This window comes from Musca autumnalis, unplaced genomic scaffold (assembly GCF_047663935.1).
Source record: "Musca autumnalis isolate F117 unplaced genomic scaffold, ASM4766393v1 scaffold_4, whole genome shotgun sequence".
Taxonomy (NCBI): Eukaryota; Metazoa; Arthropoda; class Insecta; order Diptera; family Muscidae; genus Musca; species Musca autumnalis.
In genome coordinates, this window is record NW_027411977.1 from 78,070,253 (window position 1) to 78,089,518 (window position 19,266).

The 19,266-nt window shown below is 35.3% G+C and overlaps 1 protein-coding gene and 1 long non-coding RNA gene across 23 annotated transcripts in view; one reads left to right on the forward strand and one right to left on the reverse strand.

Annotated features, from left to right (window-relative positions):
• The first annotated feature begins 3,045 nt into the window (after window positions 1-3,045).
• skd (mediator complex subunit skuld) overlaps window positions 3,046-19,266 on the forward strand; it is a 63,683-nt gene continuing 47,462 nt past the window's right edge. For 2 of the 21 annotated variants that reach the window (XR_012412735.1, XM_073984845.1), the window contains exons 1-2: window positions 3,991-4,135; window positions 12,059-12,777. Coding sequence is in view for 20 of the 21 variants with exons in the window: in XM_073984845.1 (XP_073840946.1) it covers window positions 12,709-12,777 (69 nt within the window). In the remaining variant the exon portion in view is untranslated. Of the gene's footprint in view, window positions 3,664-3,990; window positions 4,136-10,458; window positions 10,587-11,756; window positions 12,778-19,266 lie in introns of those variants that run through there. The other 19 variants (XM_073984862.1, XM_073984864.1, XM_073984857.1 and 16 more) reach the window with 19 other exon arrangements.
• Window positions 8,886-9,462, reverse strand: LOC141402849 (uncharacterized). Of its 2 annotated transcripts, XR_012412738.1 has the most exons (3): window positions 9,338-9,462; window positions 9,052-9,260; window positions 8,886-8,979 (listed from the first exon to the last, which is right to left on the reverse strand). It is a non-coding gene; the product is annotated as an uncharacterized lncRNA (long non-coding RNA). The 2 variants fall into 2 exon arrangements; XR_012412737.1 differs by having other exon boundaries at window positions 9,052-9,430.

Here is a 19,266-nt window from a genome sequence, read left to right on the forward strand (position 1 = left end):
CAGGTTTTATTTGCTAAATCCAGCCAAAATCTACCAGATTTCCCATACAAAAATAAATCCTCCTATTGAGTGGATTTGTTTTAAATCTGGCATAAATCCTCGTATACAACTCTGTTTTTTGCAACATGTTGCTAGAAAATACAAAAAGTTGCAAGCTGCCACAAGAAACAAGGTAGATGCATCGGTGAATTGCTACAATAAAAATAATTTAAAATGTCAAAATTTGTAAACAAGGTGGAAAAATTAACTTTCTTTTGATGTACAAAGTTGATTTTAATCAAACAAGACTAATATTTACGATGTCTAAGCAATAAAATAATTCTTTATTTATTTTAGATGGACAAACTGTGATAAAATAATTCTTTATTTGCTCTTTAGTTAGCATTAGTAGCATAATATGCTAACATTTTCAGTATTAAACAATACCTTTGTAATTTGACGTATGTTTTTTGACACGAATTCAATTTGCAAAAAATTCTTTTGACGTTTCACATTCGTTCAGATAGGCTGATGCATCTACCTTGGTAATTGTGCTATGAACAAAAATCAGCTGACTGCCATTTAAATCCTCCAAAATGTATATCTAAATGCAATGAGATTTGTACTGGATTTATTAAATCCAGTCGAGGATTTATGGCTAGTCTAAATGAGCTATAACCGTACTATAAATCATCGTATTGAGTGTTTTTTTAAATCTGGCATAAATCCTCGTATACAACTCTGTTTTTTGGAACATGTTGCTAGAAAATACAAAAAGTTGCAAGCTGGCACAAGAAAGTCCCGGCCCACACTAGCCTGAATTTCAGTAAAAAAATTCATGAAATCAGGCGTTTTTTTATAGAATTCCCCACTACAGCAATTGTATTATTTTATTTATTTATTATATTTTATTTTAATCTACTATGTCCCGGGCCACACTAGAATAATTTCACTGAAATTTTAACATGAAATTATGAGTCTCTAGATTGAGTTCCATAGTAGAGCAAAATCATGAAATTGCTGTAATGGGGAATTCGGCCTAAGAACACCTAATTTCATGAAATTTTTTAATGAAATTTACTCTAGTGTGGACAACTTTTACGACTTTTACCACTTTATAAAGTACGGGAACAGGCCAAATGTAGACGCATCGGTGAATTGCTACACTAAAAATAATTTAAAATGTAAACATTTGTAAACAAGACGGAAAAATTAAATTTGTTTTGACGTATAAAGTTGATTTTAATCAACCAAGACTAATATTTACGATGTCTAAACGATAAAATTATTGGCCTGTTCCCGTACTTTATAAAGTGGTAAAAGTCGTAAAAGTTGTAAAAGTCGTAAACGATTTTCATATAAATTTTGTGTACGGGAACGCAAAATGTGTAAAAGTGGTAAAAATTGTAAAAACTTTTTAGTTCTGGAACAGAGCTTATATTTATTAAAGATGGGCAAACTGCGATAAGATAATTCTTTATTTGCTCTTAAGGCGGCCATCAGACCATCTGCTTTTTCACATGTATGTTTTCACTTTGGGTATACTAATATACAGAATTATTTTGTGTCATTTCTGGTAGATGAATAAAAGTCAAAATGTTGCCAAGTTTTAATTTTTCTTTATTCTTCTACCAGAAATGGCACACAATTTTACTCAAACGTTGGATGTGTTTTCAGCTTTAGTTAGCATTAGTAGCATTATGTGCTAACATTTTCAGTATTAAACAATAAATTTGTAATTTGACGTATGTTTCTTGAGACGAATTCAATTTACAAAAAATTCTCTTGACGTTTCAAATTCGATCAGATGGGCTGATGCATCTACCTTGGTAATTGTGCTATGATCAAAAATCAGCTGACTGTCATTTAAATCCTCCAAAATGTATATCTTAAGCTGTGAACAGAATAAAATACGTCGCTTTTTTCACGCTCAGTTTCATGTAAAAGATTAAAGGCCAAGTACTACCTAATCCAAATGCTGTCTAATTCATTTGAATTAGGTAGTACTTGGCCTTTAGTCTTCTACATGAAACTGAGCGTGAAGATGCGGCGTTTTTCATTCTGTTCACACCATGGTATAAGTAAAGAGGTAGATTTAAATGAAAACAATCTATAGAACCCTTGTTTTTCCTGAATTCCTAAAACGTCAAAATTAGTAAACTCAACTGCAACAAGTGGGTTTGTTTACGATACCATTTTTGAGCATTTTATAAAAAACGCGAAAAATTAATGAAGTGTCAAGGTTTCTCTACATAATCGACTTGTGGATATTATAAAATGTGTGTTTCAATGCAAAGCTAACGAATTTCTTCCATACAAATGTTCTAAACACAATTTTAAAAACCATTGAATTCGATTGTTTTTAAAATTGTTTGGCATATTTTTCAAACAGCACACACACATACCCAGATTGTGTATTTTATTTTGACGTTTTAGAATCGAAAGAAAAAATTTAAATTCACAGAAAGCTTTAGCTAACCTTTCTTATTAAACCATGGTTCACACCTTTAAGGTAGAAACACAATAAAATACGCCGCTTCACTGAGCGTGAAAAAAACGGCTTATTTCATTCTGTTCACACCTTAAATGCAATGAGATTTGTACTGGATTTATTAAACCCAGTCGAGGATTTATGGCTAGTCTAAATGAGCTATAAATATTCTTTTGGTTTCAATCTGTAAAATTCTTTGTTATTGTGAATTAATTGTATGAAAACTTAAACACTTTGAAAGCTTTCAGAATTTTCTTGATGTCTCTTATAGTACGGTTACACTAGAGTTTTGTTTGCCGAGTTAACCTACTTCATGAGGATTTATTTGACGTTTGCGCTATGGAATTGACATTTGAAACCCAAACACACTGGGTTAATCCGGTATAGTGTAACCGGGGTATTAAATAGATCTTGAAATAAACTGTTAAGAAATATATGTATATATTTTAATTTGAATTATTTATTGGATTGATTTTATTTCGAGATGAAATTCAAATAACATAGGATATATCGTACAACATCACTATGTATGGCACTGACAAATTCGTGAACATTATAGAAGGCATGGTAACCCTGTTTCAAAATGAAATGACTAGTTACACCAAATCGAAATCAATTTTGCAGGAGACTATCTGAGACTCTGTGAACTTGTGAAGATTGAAAAGACAATTTCAAGTTAAAGTAGTTAAAGCGTATTTTTGTGAAATTAAATCATGAACATATAAATTCAAAACAGAAGTAAAGCATAATGTGGTTATCTATGAATTTCCATGAATATTATCCAAAAGTTTAAAAAATTTCGACAAGGTTGATTGTTGCTACAAGTAAATGTGAATGTGTGTGGATATATGTGAACTCCAGTCTATATAAGAGTGTGTGGGTGAATTTTTGCCGACAACAAGAAAGTGACAACTATAGTCTGCCGAATAAAGTGAATAAGAGAAGATAAATTATCAAATAAAGAAATAAACGACAAAAAATGTTAAAACGCAAAATTTTACGCTAATTGATGCATTCTCGCTATAAAACAATAAAGAGTGTTTAGATGAAGTAAATTTCTATCATATAAGTGACAAAAATTGAATTGTATAAAGAGGTGACAAGATTTTTATCGAAAAAGAGGGGAAAGTTGCCAAATTGCGACTGCGACAGTGAGAGAAAATCAATTCTTTCGCTATTTTGTTGTCTGCTATGTGAGTGTGTGTGTGACAATATACGGCTTTGCTAAGAATTTGTTTGTGTGTTCAAACGAAATAAATACAGTGGTGGAAATATTAGGGTATCAATGGAAAATCTTTTAAATTTATAAATTAATTACATTTATTTTTTATTTACAATGGCTAATGTAAAAAGAAAATATAAAGATTTCTGTGGAAAAGCTCATTAAAAAAAAAGAAACTAATATCTCTGTGTAAATTACTTATACCAAAAAATACAACTCTGAATGAGTGTATAACATGAAAAAGAAAAAATCTGTATTTTCTGCTCGCCAACGCCATTTCAAGTCTTCTCATCGCAGTCGCAAACGTCAACGTTAGTCGTCAATGTTACTCTATGCGTTGTTCGTTGTCGTCGCATTCATTCGTTATTATAAAATATTTTCTTTTATCCGCCGTTGTTGTGTGTACATTTATTTAGTAACTAAGCAAAAATTTAATTAAAACGGTTAGTCTTTTAACAAATAAAATAAAGAAGAAAATAATAGAAATAAATGGAAATATGTGGCACAGTTTGACATAGTTTTTAAAGTGTTTTAAAGTTTAAATGGCCAAAAAATCGTCGAAAAAGATAATAAAAAAAGAAATAGAAAAATATCGATTAGAAATCACAATTGAATGGAAAGTGGAACATAGAAAAATTGTTATTGAGCAACTAAACAAATGCACTCAAATGAAGCATTTTTTGCTATGCCTAATTGTCAACGTTTTGTGCTATCGACTATCTAATAAATGTTTATTAAAAAAATAATACAAATTCAAATTAAAAAAATTCCTATATGACGCGTAATTTTGCAATTCAGTTTTTTTCTCGTTTTTTTGTGTGTTCTCTTTTGCTATTTCCGTTGGTTAAAAGGGGAAGAAACCAGAAAAAACAACGAAAATACAAAAAGAGTGAGTGTAATGTGAGTGAGTGCCCAAGACAAGAGCGAGAGCAGAGCAGCAGTATCAAACAGCAACAAGGACGGCTGCAGCCGAAATCAACTCAACACATAAAACAGAAGTTTATTTTTTCTTTTCTTTTGTGGTTGTCTTTTTTTGCTTGGATGGCTGGCAGCAGGCTTGGATATGGAAGATGGTTGGTCGGTTGGGCCATCATACAATATTTAAGGTTGCAAAAAAAGTAAACACACAAAAGTAGCGAGTAAATGAGCCAACAGCAGCACTTGTGTCCCTCAGTTCAACTATTCAGATTCAGATACTATAGTATATGTACTGCTTCTTGCTGCATTGTGTTACTACTACCACCAACCATCATCATCACCACCATCCATCCATCTACTCAATATTGGCCTTTTTTGCAGATTGGAACAGAGTTAATATGCCGTTTTACCGACATTTGGTTTGTTTCTTTTGCTTTTTCTTTGACCAACCAAACGAATGCCGCGCACAAAAGAAACATATGAAATTAATGTCGAGTGTGTGATCACCAGTAATATTGTTTTATGTAAATATGTATAGTTTGGGCAGACCCAGCAAACCAATCGTACCGACTTCGTAACGAAATCGGAACAAAACGTCGGACGTATCGTCCGAAATCGTAACGATATCTTAACGAAAGTTGTATGAAGTGGTTGACATAATTTCGGAACAAAATGTCGCAGCGACATCGGATCGATTTCGGTCCGATTTCGTAACGAAATCTGAAGAAAATCCTTAAGAAATTCGGAAAGGAAATTTCTATCCGACATTCGTTCCGAAATCTGAACGAAATCGGTACAAAATCTGAACTATTTCCTCTCCGAAAAATCGTTTAGAAATCGGAACGAAATCTGAACGACTTTGCTTCCGAAATTGTTCAGACGTGTCGGACATCAGACATTTGGTTTGCTGGGGAGATACAGATATTAGCTAGCTCCATATCTAAACGTATGTTGGTAATCTTGAAATTTGACATTTTCAGTTAGGGAGGGTTGACCAGTCAACCTTATTAATAATTGCTTTGCTCCAGAATCTGCAATTTTTTTTCTTTATAATTTTGACAGAAATTTCAAAAATAGTAGATTCTAGCAGGTTTAGGAACAAAGCTAATATTAGGTTTCATGTATTTATTTATATATGACATGTTCCAGTATTTTATAAAATTGCAAAAGCAGTAGAAGTGGATAACGAGAGCCATATAAATTGTGCCGTGTTTTAGGGTAAGGGAACGCAAAATGTGCAAAAGTGTTAAAAATTGCAAAAACTTTTTAGTTCTGGAACACAACTACTATGTGATTTTTTGTATGCTTTTACATCGAATCATGGCACAATTACCAAGGTAGTGGTATCACACCAGCTGTTCAAATATGAAGTGTCAAATCCCTTTATAAAAAATTTGTTGTAATTTCCCCAATTTTACCGATTTTTGTCGGTAACTCAAAAAATGTGTAATACTATGTTTACATTTACGAAATCCACTCGATTTCAACTGACGTTTGAATTTCATATGACGTTTGAGCAATGAAATTGACAGTTGAAATCGAGTGGATTTCGTAAATGTAAACATAGCATTAGAGAATCGCATTACAGAACTTATAATGATAAAACGCTAAAAGGCATTTGTTTTCGTAGCATGCTAGTGTTGGAACTACATAATTCCAGTTATTGTCACTTTTTGAAATCGTTTTCAACCATTCAGCACGGGTAGTTATTGTAAATACAAGGCGACCTGACATAACGCTCAACGGTCCAATTTCACATTGGTAGGCGTTATGAACTCCCTATCACTTTTTTCATGGCGTTGGTTGCCTTGGGCCGGGACTTGCAGCTTTAATCTTTGGACAGATGCAAAGCAGTTTACGCGTGTGGAACCTTTCGTATCTTAAACTCATCTTTAAATGTAATTAGCCGGTCGTCGATTGTGATTTAAAGCTTTCACACTTATACTATGTTTACATTTACGAAATCCACTCGATTTCATCTGTCAATTCCTTTGTGTATACGTCAAATGAAACCTCATCTGAAATCTATTGGATTTCATTTGACGTTTGAGCAAAGGAATTCACAGTTGAAATCGAGTGGATTTCGTAAATGTAAACATAGTATTAGACAGACTTAAAGTCGGCTACTCGTTCAAATTCGCCTTCAGTAATATTTTTTATTAAAAACGGACAAAGCGTTTAACGGATTTTACGCCGCCATTGAGACAGTCATAAGGCCTAAGATTCATTTTGGGTATTATGTCCGTTGGTAGTATATCAGGTCGCCTCGAAATTGTGCTTTACGATTTATCTTTACCAAGCATTTTTGATTCGCTTCAAAATAGTGGCTCCATACGGTGCGCCTTAACTAACTTTAAATAAAAGGTGCTTACACCTGGGACATTTTTGCGAATTCTGAAGCTACAATGTTCATAGATGAGAAAAATAAAAAAATCGTCTGACGGATTTTCATTGCCACAATTTTCTTTAGTCCTATTACCGTAGTAGGACTTGAGGTTTCCAAGCAAAATCGTGAAAACCTAAAAAAATAAACATGTTAACTTCGACCGCAATTTATTTGAAAATCCCTCCGCGTTTTTTTTTTACAGATAGTTAAGGCTGTTTCTTTAGACTTTGGGAACATTGAGTACAGGGTGACTAACGACAAGTTAATCACTTTGCAAAATATTGGCCATGACTCTTCTAGATGTTTCAGCATTATCATAGAGATTACTTTTGAGACGAAGGCTTTGGGTGGTTTCGCATTTTGGATGGCATTTTGCAACATGTCATCGTAAAGCTCCTAGGGGAGGCAAGTCGACATTCAAAGTAGACTTTTGGTCATGATGAATCAATTTTTCATGAACGATTTTCCCCACCAATGCTTTTTCATAGGCTGCAGCAGTGAAGACGTCCCAGCAAATCCGTTATCCTAGCCAAAAAATCAAAAGAAGCTCGGCATATCTTTAAATTTGTAAACTCTCTTAAATCAATCCATTTACCTTTTTCATCATTAATAAAAGTGTGACATTCAGATGTGATGAGGTCGGGTAGTCTCTGCTAATGGAGACGGGTTGCAAGGTGACTTCATTTGAAGTCAGTCAGTCTTCATATACTCTGTAAAACGTGGGACTACTAATCTATTCTGCCGCCACTGGTAGTTACCACGCAATGCTACTCCTTGTGATTGTCATAAAATAGCCTAGAACCTGACCTTTATTGACACTGCGGCAGTTCTTTCATGGGACTAGAAATTGTATCTTCAAGCAATTCGCTATATTTTACTAACCTCTGGTAGTTGCTTACGACGCAATGCTACTCCTTGTGATGGTCATAAAATAACCTAGAACCAGACCTTTATTGGGCCTATAACTTGGAGTACCGGTAAAATTCCCCTCTAATATAGGTTGACATCCGAAACGTCAGATGCTTTGTTGTCATGAAATAAATCTCATTCAATTCGGAGTTCTTAGAATCGAGTTCCCAACTACTGCAATTTCATAAAATTACTCTAGTATGGAACACGATCTAAGAAGGCCTAATTTCATGAGGTTTGTTTCATGACAACAAAGCAACTGACGTTTCGAAAATAAGTCCATATTTACATTAGACGATTTTCCCTGCGGCAATTGCCAGTTTGTAGGTGAGAGAGGGTGTTGAGAGGCAAAGGGTTACCATATGCCTCACTTCTCTCTCCATCAAACTGTCGCAAGGAAAATTGCCCAATGTAAATATGGTCTAAGTATTGTGGGTTGTCAAAGCTCAAGCATTTTACGGCAGTTTTTTATGGGATACGAAATTGTTTCTTCAAACAATTTTACTTTTTAAGCGTTTTGGGGCGAGTTTGTACCAAATCACACTTTTACTTCTACATTTAGACAGTTGTGAACCTTGGTTGTTCTTTATCTCTCATACGAGTAGTATTGGTGTACATTAAGAACTTGGTCTCCCATACGGCAATTCTTTCATCAATAGGGTTACCACAAACCCAATATGTACCTAGCTTATATATCGTTTCTTGTCTTGACCGCACTTATTTATTAGGTTAAGTGCGGTCATCCTTTTCAAAATTGAAAATATGCATGTAGTCACAAATAATGACAGGAAAACCGAACCTTACGCCATACAAATGGGGATTTGCATTTGGTGACATAGCATCATTCTCAAGCTAACTTAATATTTTTGGATATTTCTTCTTTCATCTTTTATTTATATGGGCAGTTTTTTTGACTACCAGGATTATCTTATAGGTAGTCAAAAAAACTGCCCATATAAATAAAAGATGCTCCAGGAATATACATATTTAGTTCTTGGTTTGTATTTAATCAAAATCAATTTATTTTTTGTCACAAATGTGGTGGCATCATTTCGTTCACAGAGTATCTACCACCTAAATAAGAAAGAAAAATAAAAGAGGGGGGATAAACATGCTTGCAAAATATTCAAATTTTATATGGCTTACCAACTAGAAATTTGATATGGAGGCTACCCACTGCGAACCTGCTTTAGTTTATAACACAGAAAACCCCGAACAGCAGCAGCAGCAACAACAATTAAAACAAATGTTTTTCTTTTTCTTCTCCTCTACAAAAACAAAACTGTTTGAAGTTGATTTGACGCTTGGTTGAAACTACTTTGTATAATCTTCCATCTTGGTTGGCTCTGGCTCTGCTGTCAATGTACAGAAACAAAAAAAAAAAAATATTAGTAATGGCTTGGTGGCTGGCTTCTCCAATAATGTTCCCCACCACTACGTGCATCATCATTACGTTTCTTTTATCATTTTTTTTTGTTTTTCAAACGAAAACAATGCATAATTATAATTCCTCTATTATACTCTTTAGTCTTGTTCACGGTAATCAAGGAGAGAAAAATTTTTGCTGAAAGAGAATGAGTGAAATAATATTGAGAGAGTTTGCATTGAGTGCAAATAGAAATAATGTGTGTGAGTTTTGCGTCGTTTTGTTTTTGAGCCCACCATTGTTTTCAAGTTGATGTGTTCCTTTTTTGGTTGTTGTTTCTTTTTTTTTTCAATTTGTATGCGTCGTCGTGCATCGCCCTCGACGGCGACGACATCAAAGTTGGTCGCTGTCATTTCCCTTTTTTTACAAGTTTTCTTCTCGTATAAAACAAAGCAATGAATGAACGAATGCAAAAGGATAAAGAAAATGAGAAGATACATGCCTACCTAAAGAAAAAAATAGAAGAGTATTTAAATGACCTTTATCCAGTTTCATTAGTTTTTCTTTTTTATTTCGTTTTAACTTAACATTTTTAATATATTAGTTATTGTTGTTGTTTATTTGATTTTGCTTTTGTGTCTTTGGCCATTATTTTTTGTAACATTTACTTTTGACTTTTCTGTTTGGTAAGTGGTGGTGCTGCATATTTAGTTTGTAGAGAATAACAACCTGAAAGCAGTATTGCCATTTCTTTTGAAATTGGACATCGTTTTTTTTTTGTGGACAAAATTTTTTAGGCAATTCTTATAATAAGTACTGTTATTAAAGCTAAATTGTCTTTTTCCGAATTATCAAATCTATCAAATAAATAAAACTTCAACAATTCTAATAATGAGCCCTAATGTAAACCTAGCCTAAGTTCTTCTGTGACATAAGCCCCCAATTTTGTAAATAACATGTTCTTTGAAGTTGGCAACACTGTTATTAAACAAGACGGCAAAACACACACACGCACAAACACTTGCACACACAGTTATATTATAATGACAGCGGCAACAAAGCAAAATTTCCATTGTGTAGACAGCGAACGAAGTCGTCTCGTTTGTTCGTTCATTCGTTGGTTTCTACTCGTCACTCGATATACACGGTTAACAATTGTGTGTTGTTTCCATCTTTTGAAATGAGTGCAAAAAGAAATTTTTTCTTGAGTAATACAAATATGAAAAATACCAGTCAGTCATTTGTGAAAATTTGTTTGTGGACTATGTGCTTAATTTCAAAGAAACAACAACAATAGATGTGAATATTTGGAAAAGTAAAAAAATTATTAAAAATATAAAATTAAATAAGTGTTTATTTTTTTCATGCCCACAGTTGCAAAAACAAAAAATAAATAACTGCAAGTAAATATTATTATTAGGGCATTATCTTGTGACGTTTCATGTGGAAACTGTTGGGGAATTAAAAGTGAAAACCACCCCATAAAAAGAAGAAAGGGTGCTATAATTTAATGGAATAATAAATAAAAACGTTTATTATACTCATTGTTGTTGCCCAACCCTGTCCCTAGTTGAAAGAGCCTACAGCCAGCTAGTCAGTCAATTGCCAGTTTACTTGTGTAAACTCTTCTTCTCCCACAAAAAAGTGAAAAAAGAAAAATTAAGAAATGCCAGCAACAACAAGTACAAGTTAATATAAAGCGTATGTAGCAACATACTAATCGGCTGAGCAAAATATACAGCAACAACTTTACTTGTACACACAAACACACTTCTGCCAACATCTTTTTTTTTTTTTGTTCAACAAGAAACTACTATAGTGTGTAATAAAAAGTTTGTTTTTCTGCTGTTTTTCATATCGTTATTGTATTATCTTTGTTATTGGTTGGATGGTGTCGTCTACATTGCCGATATCAACCACAAAAATTAACAACAACAAAATGAGTTTAATCTACTGTGTAGAAAAAAAATACAACACACTCCCACAGAATGACAGAAAGTATAAAAAATTAAGCTCCCCACACTGATGTTTGTGACGTTTCTTTTTTCTGAGAAGACGTCTCTTCTGGTTCAACGGCAACTCTCATAATTTTCTTGCATTCGTTGGTTTGTTCGTTTTTTTTTTTGAGATAAATTTGACAGAGGTGTTTTCTTCTCACAACACAAAAACAAGAATTCTCACTCTTGATTTCTCTCTCCCTCTCTCGCTCCATCTCTTTCTCGCTACATAAATGTATTTTTTTCGCCAGATTACTGTGAGCAAAACAAAAACCAAAATAAAAGTTATATGAAAGAATAACATAAAAAATAAGAATCGTGGAAATAGCAAAAGAAAACAAGAATAAAAAAGAGAACAAACAACCAAATGGCATTTGTTGTGGGTATTAACAGAGGTTCGTTTAGCCGCCCCCAGACTTGTGTGAAGATGACAAGAGCGACAAATAAACAAATAAACTGAATTATTAACGTGTTTTCTTTTCGTTAAGGAAGAGGGCAAGAAGGGAACAATGAAAAAGGAAAAAAAATAAAATGAGTGTTTTTAGTAACTTTGAAATGAAATAAATTATAAAAAAAAACAGAAAAGACGGAAAATTACAATATTTTGATATTACGTGATTTTAAGCGCCCACGTAAAACTCATCGGCAGAGTGCATACAGTTTCTTTTAATCAACAGAAAAACATAACTACTTAAAATTAACACTGCATTTATTTGTTCTTTATAAACAACATACGCGGTTTATAAAAAACAAAGCATAATAAAATTCCTGTTTCATTTATTTAATCAAGTGGCTAACAAGTGCAAAAGAGCAATAGCAGCAACAGTTTACAGTGCATAGAAAAACCGTGCTAAAGAAAAGTTGCCAGCAGCGCAACTAAACAACAAAAAGAAAATATCTAAAAATGTATGAGCAAATTGCCAAATTCCATTTGAATGTTTGTGGAAGAGAGCAATAATTTTAATAATAATAATAAAACGGAAAACAACAAAAAAATATCAACACAAATAAATACAACGTTTCAATAACATCTCTAAACAAGAAAAAAGAACACATAAGTACAACAAAAACTAACGTTTTTTAACTTGTTTTCAACGTCATCGCCGCCGCCGCCGTAGTCGTCGCCGTCGCAGACAAAACATCACCAACGAAATCTTTCTCATAAGTTGTCCACACTCTACTTGTCATCAAACCAACCAAACCCTAACGTTGTGTAAACACTACTATATTTGTTTTGTTTTTATTTTCATCTCTCTCTCGTTGTTGTGTACTACGTTTATGTGTTTTTATTTGTAGCTGTTTCTGCTGCCGCCGCCGCATATAGCTTATTTATCTACAACAAACACAAAAACAACAGCAACAAAAACCACAACAATACAAAACCTTAATGATAATTGAGAAAATGAGGAGCTGCTGTATTGTTGTTAAAATCTATGAACTATGACGCATCAATCACATCAGACAAACGGCGCAAGTTTGGAGGATTGCCATACCAACTTTTTTGCTCTGGTAAGTACCTATTATAACAACATACATACTAATACTAATAATACATATTTACTACATACCTACTATAGGCAACAATAAACAATTTGAGATGGTTTTGCGAAAAAAAAGAAAACAATAACGAAATGTATGTCGTCATGGTTTTGAATTTACATACGGCATCATACTAGGTTCTCATGAATGTTTTTGAAATACATACACAGTTATGGGCAAACAAATAGGGACTACAAAGGAAACCAACAACAAATCTATCTGATATTGATATTTCATTAGCATGGAAGAAATTTCCTGTTTTCCTGAGTTTACTCGAAAAGCGTTCCAGCAGTACAGTTTATATGGGAATAGTTCTACTTGCTTGTACCGTCAAAGGGGCGTGCTTATATATCGACACCTCCAAATAATAGTATTGTAAGTCTAAAAAGTGAGTTTTGCAGGAGAAGCTCTCAAAGTTTGGAAATTTTTTTGAACTTCAGTACTATGCTACGTCAATATTTGTTTATAACTTCTTTTCGGATTGACCGATCATTACCAAAATTAGACAGAATTTAAGTTAAAGGACGTTCGACACCTCCAAATAATAGTTTGCTAATTCTGAACAGTGAGTTTTGCAGGACAAGCTCTAAAAGTTTGGAAATTTCTTTGACCTTCAGTACTATGCTAAGTAAATATTTGTTTATAACTTCTGTTCTGATTGTCCGATCATTACCAAAATTTGACAGAATTTAAGTTAAAGGACGTTAAATATAAAAATGTAAAGAACTTGAAAACATGCTAAGTCGACTTAGCATACTATAGTTTGGAGGCTTCGATATCAAGTTATCGATGGCGACCTTGGTTTAGCTTTAGATTACGGAGACCCAGGAATAACAGCAATCCCACACGAACACTATGTCCCATACGGTGGGGTATTGACCCAAAATCTGACAACACTTCTGTTTTGGGCAGTGACTGTTAGAGATGTGTTCATGTTTGCATTGTTTTTCATAATTGGGAAACCCCAGACTTAGATGTGTTCAGTTTGTGACATATGCATTCACTATACTCAAACTGTGGTGAGAAGCAGTAGATAGCTTTTAATTGGTTGCTTCTGGAAACGTCCCTGAACGGGACGATAGCGATTTTGCCTACATTGGATCATACTACGCACACATATTACCCAATGAGTCATCTTCGCCCTCAGATTACATGACCCTTGCGCTCCCGCTCTCGGAGGAATCTTCGAAGAGAGGCCTTCACCTCAATCATTATGATGTGTCTAATTAAGTGTTCATCTACAACATTAGTTTGCTTTTGGAAGGCAAAAACAGTCTGGTTTTAGGACATGCACTGCAATGCACAACACCAGTTTTCCGATTCTATCCTGAAGGAGCTGATTGATAATGCACATTTCGCAATATGAAATAGGACGCGCATATCATATTTAGTGCAGGAGATCACAGTTCGTATAACTGTCGTGTCACCTGGTCAACATTCACATGTCATTTCAGTTTGGTCAGAAGACCGACCGGCTTGCCGGCTTTATCACCTATGGGCGGCGAAATCGGAACAAAATTCGGACGATACGTCCGATTTCTGATCCGAAATCGTAACGATTTCTTAACGAAAGTTGTATGAAGTGGTTGACATAATTTCGGAACGAAATGTCGGAGCGACATCGGATCGATTTCGGTCCGATTTCGTAACGAAATCTGAAGAAAATCCTTGGGAAATTTGGAAAGGAAATTTCTTTCCGACATTCGTTCCGAAATCGGAACGAAATCGGTACAAAATCTGAACTATTTCCTCTCCAAAAACTCGTTTAGAAATCGGAACGAAATCTGAACGACTTTGCTTTCGAAATTGTTCAGACGTGTAGGACATCAGACATTTGGTTTGCAGGGAACTGACAGTACAATTCACCGACGTCAAGTTGACTGAACGGACGATGAGAAGAGACCAAATATGACTTTTTGGAAGCAAAATGTTCAAAAATTGTATGAAAAATTTTCATTACGTCCCTGATCCACACATACCTGTCGAGGAGCTACTACCAAATTTTACGTTGAGGATACTGCAAATATCAACGCTTATAAAAGTCCTCAATTTTCGATATCCACCCTCATCCTCAAATGATCCTTGAGGCTCTGCCCTCTCCAGATTATGAAATATCTGTTCATTTTCCGATTATAAGCATGGATTTCGCATACCAGTCGAAGACATAACCAGAATACGTTGTGGCATAGAAGGGAGAAGTAACACAAGGCCTGAAATGTCCATCCGGCACCATTTGGGATGCAAATAAAGGATTCTTGTTGACCTCTTACTTCGCAAAACGTTTGTGGAAGAGTGGAGCAGACAATCCTCCTGTCAAGCTTGAAACGTTGGATAGTCAACTATATGTATGGACGCCAGTCGTACGTGGAATTAAGGAACAAGAAGTCCAAATCCCGTAGAGTGAAACAGGGAGTTTCCCAAGGTGGGGAGATATCTTCGGAACTGTTTAATCTCTACCTCTCCTATATTCCGCCCACTCCAGACGGCATCGAGATCGTAATGTATGCGGATGATTGCACGTTTCTGGCGTCAGGTACCTTCACTGATGACATCTGTGAGGGACTAAACTCCTATTTAACCGATCTTACCACCTTTTTCCACGCGAGGAATAATCAGATTTCCGCCACAAAATCTACTGCCACTCTGTTCACCATATGGACAGCGCAGTTTAAAAGAGAATTGAATGTCGTGGTCGACAGAATTCCAACCACAAACTGTCCCAAAATTTTAGGGGTCACATTCGACACTACTTTCAAGTCGTACGTGCAGGCCACAGCTATCTGCGACAAACTGAAAAGTAGGAACAAGGTCCTCAAGTCCCTAGCCGGCAGCACTTGGGGTGCAAATATAGAAACCTTGTTGACCACATATAACGCGATAGTTCGGTCTGTGGTAAGCTATGCGGCGCCAGTTTGGTCCCCGGGATTATGTGATACGAATTGGAAAAAGATTCAAACCTGTCAGAATGCCGCCCTGAGAACAGCAACAGGGTGCCTCCTCAAGTCTTCAGTGGACCATCTACATGAGGAGGCAAAGATTCTTCCAGTAAAGCAACACAATGAGATGCTTTCGTTGCAGTACTTGCTTGGGCGTTACCGCGAGAGCAATCCCAATCACCATCTGCTGGCTAGGCCCGACACATTCAGGCATATCAGGAGGGATATTCATGCTCTAGAGAGGGAGGTCCAACAATATAGGAGAGAACCCCTAGATCAACAGACATATCAAGCAGGTTTAAATTGTATTCACACAGATGTAGTTGCTAAGGCCATAAGCAAATATAGTGTGAATAAAGTCCTCGGAGTACATCCCCCATCTATCGCAGCTGAGGAGCGTCAGATGCCACGACAAACTAGAGCCAGGTCAGGCAATGTGCGCTTGCTGAGAGCAAGTGAGCGAAAACTTCAATGTAAAATGCATAGAAATGTATGCTCACTTGCTCTTAGCAAGCGCACATTGCCTGACCTGGAAGTAGAGTAGTTTTGGCTCAACTACGCTCGGGATATTGCAGTCTCCTAAATTCTTATTGGGTGGAAATCGACCGCGACGTGCAAGACATCTACCCAGTATGTGGCACGACACAAAACACCTTTTCATCTGTCCCGCCAAACCTACTCATCTAACTCCAGTGGATCTGTGGTTACACCCCATCGAAGCAGCCACTTTCCTGGAACTGAAGATAGACCCAGAGCCAGATTGAACAGAAGAACGAATATACAAACATAATAATAAACGCTATTGCAACAACAGCAACAATGGAAGAGTATTCCAATCCCACGGCAGCGGGTTCTTTCGTACCGGATTGACCCGGAACAACACAAAACCAATGTTCCGGCCAGCGGCTGCCACCACAGTGTGTACATGTTCGTATTTGTTTCGTTTTTCTGTGTTGGGAGCAGCATATCCCGCCAAACCTACCCATCTAACTCCAGTGGATCTATGGCTACATCCCATCGAAACAGCCACTTTTCTTGAACTGGAGATAGACCCAGAGCCAGATTGAACAGAAGAACGAATATACAAACACAATAATAAACACTGTTGCAACAACAGCAACAATGGAAGAGTATTCAATCTAGGCGGAACGCGCCCCCTTTGCCATCTTAATCATCATATATTCAAGATAGTGGATGGATGGTTCCTTGGTTTATCAGGAATGATCTTCGTGAAGCAAGATAGAGAATGATAGGTCCAACGTTACAAGAGGGATATCTACCTACTACTATTTGGAGTCGATTTAGCCATGTTCGTCCGTCTGTCAGACTGGAGCGCACAATAACTCTCGAATAAATTTGGCCTTCCTAATATTTTTCCGAACTTACTTTTACTTCAATTATGGACCATGTCTGTCCACTCCTTCGGTTACCTCTCCCATAAAAGTTCAAAACTTTTCCCTAACTTGGTTCATACTTTGCTTATCGTAATAATTCTACGATATTTTGAGTTACCCGCAAAAATCGGTGAAATTAAAACGCAAAATTATGAATGAAAAGTTCAAATAAAAGAACTTTACGACTATTTTTTTTCGTCGCTAACTTACCCAATAACATCAATTTAACCGATATTTAATCATTTTAATTTCAACGATTTTTGTCGGTAACTAAAAAAATGTGTTAGAGAATCGCACTACAGGTTGCAATAAGGACTTTATCGGTCTTAATGAACGAAAGCGAAAAAGGAAAGCCGAAGATGCTAACCCACACAACCATCACCACCATTATGTGACCGGTTTCGCCGTTGGTATGGCTCATCAGACATCGGCTGTGGAGTGGCTTCTCAGTCACAGAACTTTTTTTCTTTCAAAAGCAATTTTGTTTTTACAGTGATAGATACTTGTCCTTTTTTTAATAAAGATCCACTTCTAAAATGGATAATGCGGCGGTCCATTCCTTCAGTTAACTCCTTTCTAACACTTTTGAGTTTTAATCGATTATTTAATCCACATTTTTGTCGGCAAATTCATACATGGTTTTGGTTGTGTAGCCGTCATTGGATCTGTTCGTAGATGAAAGTTTCAATTTACACAATCTGTGGGGGTAATATCTGTCTACAAAGCCGTCCTATTCACTTCTTTCAAGGGGAATCCAATAATTCACTCGATAACAGCCCCGCTATTCAAAAAACCCCACCCAAGTGGTGATCTTGTAATATACCAACGGTATTGGCTACCTAACTTATTTTATAGATTTTTTAGTAACTTTATTAGAAATGAATGTGTAGGTATTCTCTGGGATTCCCTTTTTAATTTATTTATTATTATTTTTTTTTTTCAAAACAATGATTGTTGACCCTATTTTTATTATAAAATATCTTTCGTATAACTCTCTTTTTATATTAGTGTATCGTGCAAACAAACCAAAAAATAAAAATCATTGTGTGCGTTTGTGAGAGATTCACGCCAATGGTTGTAGACTTGTTGTTGACTTATAAACTTGTTTGTCTAGTCCCACTAGTTGGACAAATGTATTCGATTACTACTATAACTGTTGCCTACTTTAATACTTACCTACCTAGCATAAATGTTGGAAAACAATCGGGGAGAATCAACGACAATAACCTCCGCTGCTTACTGACTCTGTCACGGTAGAAACAGGTGGCTGTCGAATATGCAAGTTTTGTGTTGTTGTTCTCTTGGCAACGTTTGTTTGCAAGAGAGGAGTTTTTTTCATTTGCGATCGTAAATTGTTGTTGTTGGTGATATTGACCTCCATATGATTAAATATAGGTATGGAGATTTTTTAATACATACTACCAGATATAGATAGGTGGTATTGTAATCTCCACACACACACACGCGCATTTGTTGCAATATTTTATATCCGGTAATAAGAGCAATACGCCGTTTTTTCTTCTGAAGTAATTCGAAATCTTATCGCTATTTATGAAGAAATATGATCAAAAATCAGTATCACTGAATATTTCCTTCTTCTGTTTTGTATTAAAATAACCTATTATACCTAACAACACTTTCCCCATCATGATGACCTTTGAATGTTCGATTTATCTGTACGTCATCTCTTTGAACACATTTTAATTTACCGCTAAATACCTACTACAAATGAGTACAAAGTTGTATTTGCAATACTTTTTTATATATGTACGTACATATGTATCCCAAACACAGGTATACATTTATAGAATTTTATTTTGTTGTTTAATAAAAACAAAGGAAAAAATCAACTCATTTTAAAAGAAAACATCATTTAGACCAAGTACTCTCCCAACACTTCTCCTACTCTCAGTTGTTATTGTTTGTTAGTGAGTGTAACATGTGAATTTATAAAAGGGAGCAACAAACCAAAGGGGGCTTGACACATATGGTTTGTCAAAAAAAGTGTTGTCAATTTTGCGTTTTTACAATTCTGAAGGAATGAATGACCGACATTGATCGAAAAAATTAATATGATGCGATTCAAGTTTGAAAGAAATATTACGATGTGCAAAAGTTGGACCGATATC